At 40.0% G+C, this 8,988-nt stretch overlaps 1 protein-coding gene across 1 annotated transcript in view; it reads left to right on the forward strand.

Moving 5' to 3' along the window:
- BCL2L15 (BCL2 like 15) overlaps positions 1–8,493 on the forward strand; it is a 20,404-nt gene extending 11,911 nt beyond the window's left edge. The window contains exons 4-5 of the mRNA XM_037826326.1: positions 2,948–3,172; positions 3,806–8,493. Of these exons, the coding sequence (XP_037682254.1) occupies positions 2,948–3,172; positions 3,806–3,823 (243 nt within the window). The 3' untranslated portion in view covers positions 3,824–8,493. The remainder of the gene's footprint in view (positions 1–2,947; positions 3,173–3,805) is intronic.
- The last annotated feature ends 495 nt before the right edge of the window (positions 8,494–8,988 follow it).

Here is an 8,988-nt window from a genome sequence, read left to right on the forward strand (position 1 = left end):
CCCAGGCCAGAACAGGCTCTGGTCTCAGAAGGGGGAAATATTCAGTATCAGGTGTCCCTGAGGGTGTGTCTTCAAAAATTGACAGACTTTCCTGTGAGGCCTCTAGCTGCTGTGCTTTTCCTAACCTGCCCAGTAGGTGGCACCTGTAAGCCTGTCGCTCCCAACTAGTGTGAAGAGGTGTGGTACCTTTAGTTCTCAGCTTAGGTTGTTTCTGTTTTGACTGCTTTCCCTCAGGCCCTGGGGTCTGAGTTCTGAATGGAGGGCTAGCACTTGAGATGGACCCCACCTACCTCCTTTTAGGGAAGATACACCCCCTAGGGAGTTATCCTCTGCATTTGAATTACTCCCTTGTTTCTCTGACTCTGTTAACTCCACCCCTGCCTGGGTCAGTGTGCTGAGCACTGAAAATGCCTGAGGCTTTTCTCCACTGAGTCACTGAGATTGAGAGAGGAAAAAAAAGGGGAAAGAAAGCTCCTTTTCAGAAAGAGCCAGTCTCCAGACTCCCAGTTTTGCGTGTTTGTCAGATAGTGCCCAGTCTTCTGTGCTCATTTTCTTGGAGTACACACTTTTTGGAGTATTCTAAGCATAGTCTTCTCCAAATGCCTCTATTTTTTTTTCTGTCAGCCACACCTCCTCTCCACTGGGAGCAACCTCAGGGAACTTTGCTGCTTGTTAGGGGTTTGTCTGTGTTTGTAGCTTGTGTTCAGCAGTCCACATTTGTTAATTAAAACCCCTGTTAGGGCTAGGTTGAGCTGTATTCACTTGTTCCCGACTGGGACTGCTGCTTTCTCCCACAGCGAGGTTTTGCAGCTCAGCCTGCCATGGGGAGAGGGGCTCCCAGCGCGGGTCCACCATTTTTTACCTACAGCTTTTATGCTGCGATCTCAGCCATTCCACCCATTCCACACTGTCCACACACTGGTGTTCAGTGTTTGGACAGTCACAATTGTCCCCCAGCAGTTGTTCCAGACTATTTACTAGTTGTTCTTGGCTATTTACTAGTTGCTCTAGAGGACTAACTAAATTCCACACCTCTCCATGCTGCCATCTTGCTCCTCTCCACCTCTCCTTTAATCTTGACAACATGCTATGAGGTGTCATAAAAACTATTATCCCTAGAGCATCCTCTCTCCATCTGTATATAACACTATGACAGCAAACATCTCACCTGTTTTGTTCACTGCTGTGTTCACACAGCTTAGAACAGTGTCTGGCACATGATAGGCCCTCCATGAGTATTTCCTGACTTGATATCCATTTAAGCAGATAAGAAAATGGAAGTATAGGCAAACAAGTAACTAGGTCACAGTGTTTGAAGTTAGAATTTGAACTCAGACTGATTCCAGAACCACACTCTTAAACATTATACTTTACTAATCCTGAATACAGCTTGGGTGGTGTGCCTACTGTACATCCTGGCAGAACTGGACTTGTTATTCCCAATTGCTTGTCATTAGGCTGTCCTAGGTAGTCTAGCTGAATCTACTTTTTCCCTCATTTTTAAAAATTTTAAACAATCTGAAACTCGTAGAAAAAGTGCAACTATAATACAAAGAATTTTCCCTCCTGAATAATTTCAGAGTAAGTAGCTGACAATGTTCCATCAGTCCCTAATACTTTAATGTATGTTTCCATCAAACAAGGATACTCTGTTATATAATCGCAATCTAACCATCAAAACCAGGAAGTTAACGTTGATACATTATCATGATCTAATCCTCAGATCCCATTCAAGTTTTGCTATAATGACATTTATAGCCAAAAGATCCAGGCCAGAATCAGGCATTGCATTTAGTTGTCATGTCTCTTTAGTCTCCTTCAATCTGTAATAATTCTTCAGTCTTCCTTGATTTTCATGAGCTGGACACTTGTCCTGGGTTAGTTATTTTGTAGAATGTTCTTTAACTTGGGTTGTGTGACGTTTCCTCACGAATAGCTTCCAGATATGCTCTTCTGGTACGAATTTCACAGAAGCATTACTGTGTTTTTCTCATTGCATTGTAACAAGTGGCATGCTGTCTGCCAGGCTTCTCCATTGTTGTTACTTTTTCTCCTTTGTAGGGAGGGACCTTGAAACTTTGTAAATATCCCTTAACTCATCAAACTTTCAGTTTATTCATTTATTTTTATGTCAGTTCAGACTCAGAAATTCTTACTTTATTCAATGAATTAAAAATCTGTTACTATATTTATTTCAGTACTCAAATTCTCCCAGATTTGGCCAGTGGGAGTCCCTTCAGTCTGGATTCTCTTTTAGACATTCCTTATCATTATTTGAGTACTTCCTTGCTTTCTGACACTAGACTTATACTTGCTATGCCCCAAACATGGAGACAGCCATTTCTCCAGGGAACTCTGTTTTTGTTTTTGTTTTTCATGGAGAATGTGTTTAAAAACCGAGACCTAAGTGTTTTACCACAAGGAAGGCCTTCTCAGCTTGCTTAGGCACCAACACCTAGCTCTCACCACCACTGGCACCCCTTTAGACCTTGCTCAGCCCTACCTGATGGATTTTGGTCTGAATTGTTTGGGAAAGGAAGAGGAAGAGGAAAGGCTGATTGATTTTTTTTTAATTTTGAGTTCCCCAGACTTCAGTTGTTCAAACAATACCGTCATAATTTGACTAGCTATACTATCATGTACTTAATATTTTTCTTCCTAGTTTTTCTTTCAATCATATTGTTCATCCTAAGCAATGATATTTGAAATCATGGATTTGATGGACTACTTATACATTTTTCTACTACACGTTAAAATAAGTCACAGAATATTAAAATGAGAAAAGTTTACCCATCTACCCCCACCCCCACCCCCAAGATTTCCTCAGATATCACCACTGACGCATTTGCCACTCTTTGGGGGAATATTTGTCTTACTGGATTCCTGCACCTGCAGCATCCTGCACTTCTTGTGATACCCCACTGACATATGCTGTGTCTCTCCCCAGGCAGGAGCCATACTCCAGGATACAGTGAAAGCTCTCAGCAGTGCCTGGTGTGCTCAGGATTCCAGCTTAGCTTATGAGAGAGCATTTCTGGCAGTGTCTGTGAAGCTTCTTGAGTGTGTGGCCCGCATGGCTCCTGACATGGCAAGGCAGGTGGCAATCCCTGTGACAGATATGATCAATGCGAACAGTGCCATCCGGGAGTTCATCCAGGGTCAGGGAGGTTGGGTAAGTAAGTTGGCATCCATGACTTTGCTAGACATTTAAATTGTTTTTGTATCAATATCTGGGATTCCAATTTATGACCCTTTTTGTAAGCCTGAAACTAACAGGGAAATAGGCCTTACTTTGCTGAAAATGCCAGGATTTTCTTGCCATGGAAAAGGGGAACAGTCAGAAGCTCAGCCTGTGGGGGTTGGACTCCAGAGTCATGCTGCCTAAAATACTGACTGTTGACTTTGTAAAGCTAATCTCCACCTTCTAAACGTAATGATCTATAAAGTGTATTGGTGGTGGATTTCTAATCTTGGCCTAAGTAAATTTCTGGGTCTGCTTTTGCTAACATCTTTAGGTATGTGTGTGTTGAGGAAATTCAGAATCATCTTAATATTATCTAACAAACAATTGGTTCTCATCTGCTGTATCACCAACTACAGGAGTCATTCTGAGCCCTATTAATATCATTAGAACATCCACTGTCGTAGACCTTTGGCAGGAGTACACCCATCCATTTCCAGCATTAGCTGAAGACTTAGTAAGGACTGCATTTCCCTGGAGGTATCTGCAGATCATTCCCTGATTTCTTTAGGAAGTTCCTGATGACCATCCGTTTGACTGTAGGATTTTTACCATCCTTTCTAGGAAAATCTGGAGAGCTAAGAAGAGGTGGAATCATTCCTGAGGCTGAACATCACTCCCTCTTTGACTGATTGAGTAACTGATTTCTGGCAATTAAAACAAACAAATTAAAACCCACTTCATTTGGACAGAACTGAATTTAGCTGAATAATTTCTTTTCTACTGATTGTTAATGTTTGGAGTAGCTCTTAGAGGCCTACTGAGACTTTACACTTTCTGTTTTTATATGAGTTTTAATGAGAGCCTGTTGAAGCCAAGACCTCGAGACACAAAGTAATGACTTGTGAGTGATGGAATTCCAGGCAATAGGGCAGGTCCTTGCTGGAGATATTTTGGGGGAAAAGAGTACACAAGAAACTGTTCCTTCAGTTTTAGCTCTGTCCTTTAGGAAAGATCTTATCTACTAATTTTGCAACCTAAAGGATTTCAGGGAAATTTTTGGTGTGAAAAATCTTATTTTAAGTTGAGGATTTTCTTTCAAATCCATAGCTAAATTTCATGTTCATTTCATCTGAGCAGAATTATTTTATGCATTTTAAAGTTTGGAAGCAAAAAATAGCAGTTGTTCATTTGTCTGTCTACTATAAAGGTCAAAGAAAGAAAAAACAGTTACTGCATTTTTACTACCACGGAAGTGCTGGCCCACATCTAGGACAGTAGGGCCACCCCAGCTTAAATGAAGCTAGCTGCACACCGCAGTGTTTTTCAGGTGTGATTCACAGACCACTTATAGACCCTGTTAAATTGCTGATTCCCAGCCCCCATCCCTAGAGATTATGATTCTCTCTCATACCTTTTGAACTAGTTTCCCAGGTGATTCTGACGCACACTAGAGTCTGAGAATCATCTCTCTAGAGCAGGGGTTGGCAAATGATGGCCCATGGGCCAAATCTGGCCTGCTGCCTGTTTTTGTAAATTAAGTTTCATTGGAACAAAGCCACACTCACACTCATTTACATAGTGTCTGTACTGCTTTCACACTACAATGACAGAGCTGAGTAGTTATGGCATAAAACCTAAAATTATTATCTGGCTCTTTACAGAAAAAGTTTGCCGACCTCTTCTCTAAAGCTAAATAAAAGTTTTTCCTTTAAACTCTACTGCAGTCCTGATAATTCCTGCCAGACACGGTTGTAAATAATGTTTAAACTCAAAGATACTTAACACTTTTTTTCAGAACCCAGTCTGAGAGTGTTAGTTCTGGCATAGTCAACACTTTCTCCAGGGCCCTTGGCAAATCAGAGAGGTCTTTGTCTCCTGATAGTCAATAGAGGATACATATTTCCCTGCCCCTACCACAACTGAGGTGATTAGAAGCAAAGCATATGGCTTTTATGATTTGTCTATCGCAACATATTCCCTAATCTAATAGATTAGTAGGCATCCATCAAGGAGAGACTCCTTCATCCATAAATCCAAAAATCAGGCTATTTACCCTAATGCTAAGCTGAAAACCATTGCTGTATCTATTTTTGAAGAGAGACTTCAACGACTTTGGCTAAAGTCAAAGCTAACCACTTCCCCTCCCTCCAGCCAGCCAACCATCCAGCTCTTCTAAATACAGAGAAGTAAGCCTGTAGTGCTGCTAATATATTTTGACTTTTCCTGGTTATTATTTCATCCATTCCTGGATAAATCAAAATAGGTTAGTAAAGCAGAAATGAGATTTCAGGTTTCTCTTTAGTAGAAATTAGCTTTTTCCCTACCAATTAAGAGACCTGATGCATCCATCTGTCTTTGGCATTACTGTAAACTCAACCTGGTGAGTTTTGTAGTATTTGACCTCTCTACTTACGAGACAAAATTCTTCTGTCTACCCAATCGAACTAAGTCTCAGCAAGTGTGATCTAAGTTGAATAATAAATGTCAGAGGCCAGCAGCCCCCTCTTTCTCTTTTCTTTCCCCTCCTATCAGCTCCCTGTTTTATCCTGTGTTGCCCATAAAACAGACAGACACCAATCAAACGCAGGGTTCTCTGCCCGACAAACATAATAGCCAATCTATAACACCGAGGTTTTAAAGAGAGAAAGAGTTTCTTGCCATGCAAAACAAGGAGATCAGATGGCCTATTGGCCTAAAATCTGTTTCCCTGAACTGCAGTAACCCTGATAGTTTTATACTATTAAAAGATAGGCAGGTTTTAGGATAATGAGGATAATGGCTCGAGAAGACAAATTTAGAGATGATCTAAGTATTGAGCATGTGCAGATTGGTTACATGCTTAGTCACAGAATATATGTAAGAAAATGGCAGAATGAGGTATAGGTTAAAGTTTATAACTTATAGGTTAAAGTATAAGTTACTGCACATGTCAGGTGTGCTAATTTTGGTTAGACCTAGTTTTGTCTAGTAAGATAGTTTAGGAATTGGGGAGGGTTCTGGTCTGACTCTAGTTCATTAATAAACATTAGGGGCTGTTTTTGTGATCATAAGACTCTAAAGTTGTAAAATAGGATAAGGGGGTACAAGCAGGGCCAGTCACAAGGTTTTTACAGTCACAAGATAAAGGTTTAACATTATACAATCATCAAAGATCAAGGCAGCTGGATTACAGTTCAGTAATTTCAGGTATTTCCTTTTGGCTATTTTATAATATACTAGAAAGTAATAAAAGCATCTGTATAAGAATTCAAAAATCATAATATTTGTTAATTCTTAACTCTGTTACAAGACTGAATCTAGTTCCATGTACAGTGCAGTATCTTGAGATGGAGGATATGGCACCCTTGTGATTACACCAGGCAAATGGGTAAAGCGGATCTGGCCTGGGGTATTATGTTTGTTGCTATGCTACCCTATCCTAGGAGAGTTGAAGTGACAGGGATGCAGGAAGAAGACACTGTAGCCCATAATTCAGGTGGTCTGATTTTACAACTCAGTTCTATCATAAGCTATTGTGATATTAGGAAAGTGGCATAATTGTGCCTTAGTTTCTTTATCTGTAAAATAGAGATGATTTGGTAACTATTTCATAGGATTGTGATGAGAGAGAAATGAAATAATGCATTTTGTAAAAGGCTTAGCCAAGTGCCTGGCACATTTTAAAAACTGTGCCATTAGCAATTTGGAGCCCCTATGATTTGTATTTCACAACATTCTAGTTTGACATTTTCCTTTCTACTTAGTCTCACAGATGCAAGCAACTCATAGCTTTACCTTTCATCTCCATATAGTATAATATATGTATACAGTATAATAAAGAACTTGGTTGGTCTGTATCTATGGTCTTCAGAGGTAAGCTCTACATTCTTAGAATTTCTTGTGTGTCTTTTGTTATTCAAGGTGGGCCCCAGACCACTCCTGATAGTTTATCCTAATGCGATGGCTCAGGGTCATCAGAGGGGAGGGTGGCCTGGCTATACTGGAAAGACCAACCATGTGGTTAGGGGATTGAGACTTTGAGCTGGGTCATATCTGCTCTAGCTTCCTGCCTCTGGGGAGGGAAGAGGGACTGGAGATTAAGTTCAACCATGTGGGCTTTGATTCAATCAATAGTGCCTGTGTAATGAAACCCCAGTATAAGCTCTGAACACTGAAGCTCAGCAAGCTTCAATGATTGGCTTCTGTGTGCTGGGAGGGTGACACATTCTGACTCCATGTGGAAAGCACATGAAAGCTTGCACTTGAGACACTCCCAAACCTTACCCCATGTGTCCTTATTTCCATCCATTTGGCTATAATAAAACTGTAGTTTAAGTACAGTGCTTTCCTGAGTTTTGTGAGTCATTCTAGTGAATTTTCAAAACTGAGGGGGTGGTGGCAATCCCCAAATTTGTAGCCAGTTGGTCAGAGTGCAGGCAGCCTGGGCCCCTGAACTTGCAGCTGGTGTCTGAAGGGCCATCTGTGGAGTCTGGCCTAACTCTGGGTAATTAAGTGTCAGAATTCTGTAGAAGCTGGTTTTGGATGTTGTTCAAGTCATTTTCAGGATGATTCCTAGATCTCATCTATTTCCCTTCTTCCTAAATCCATGTTCCCAAACTCCAATTCCATATTTCTGTATGCCTTTCTTATCCCCATACTCACCCAGATTGCCATCCAACTAGTTCAAAACCTTAGTCATTTTTTACCTTCTCCCTCTCTCCAGTCTTGTACACCTGATTAGTCTTTCTCATTTACTCCGTCCTTTTTGTCCTGATTCTCTCTACCAGAGTTTGTTATTACCTGCCTGTAGTATTTATTACTACTACTTGGCCTTTTGCTAAAGCATTCTAACTAGTCATCCTATTCTATCTAATTGGTCATCCTATTTCAGGCTCACCCTAATCTAGCCTGTCCTATGTACTGCCACCAGACTGATCTTCCTATTTTAAGGACCAAAGCTGTGTTGTCTTTGTCCATCACTTTGATTTATTTTTAGAGATGGCATAATTCATTTTGACATTTTACATACCATGAAGGAGATCACGAGACTTTTAAAAAAATTATCAGAAGGGGACATTGTTTTAGATCAACACTTTCCTAAAATATTGCTTTGTCTGTCTTTTTCTTAAAATCTTTCATTTTTGAAGATGACTGGATATGTTCATTACCTTGATTGTAGCAATGGTTTCATGGATGTATACACATGCGAAAACTTAATAAATTGTACACTTTGAAATGTGTAGGTTATCATATGCCAAAACTTTCTCAATAAAGCTGTTAAAAATAGAAAAAAAAAAAAACAAAAAAAAAAACCAACCTTCAGGGTTCCCCAATGCCCATAAATAAAGCCTGACTCCTGCCTGACATTTAAGTTCCTCCCAGGTCTGGCCCCAATACCCTTTCTTGCCTTATCAATCATGACTCTCTTTTACATTTCCAATGCTGCAAAGTGAGCCACGCTTCTCCTATTATTCTCTGTGCTTCTTATTGCTTTCTTCCAGGCTGTACTTACAGACATCTTCAAGACCCACTTCCTCCATGAAAATTATCTAGATAATCCTAATAAGAACTGACCTTTGCCTTTTCAAAATTTTGTTTGCACCATTTTAATGGTTCTTATTAAAAAACCTGTAATTATCTGTGTACTTATCTTTCTGACCAGAATAAAGGACCCTTGAATGAAGACAATTTGTTGTACATTTCTGTAGCACCCTATTATCTTACTCTCATAAATATTCATTAAATGAATGAATAAATGAATGACTCAATATTGAATGAACAATCAAATGAAAAATGAGACTCCAGTTTTGATATTTTGAACAAGA

This window comes from Choloepus didactylus, chromosome 2, assembly GCF_015220235.1.
Source record: "Choloepus didactylus isolate mChoDid1 chromosome 2, mChoDid1.pri, whole genome shotgun sequence".
Lineage (NCBI taxonomy): Eukaryota > Metazoa > Chordata > Mammalia > Pilosa > Megalonychidae > Choloepus > Choloepus didactylus.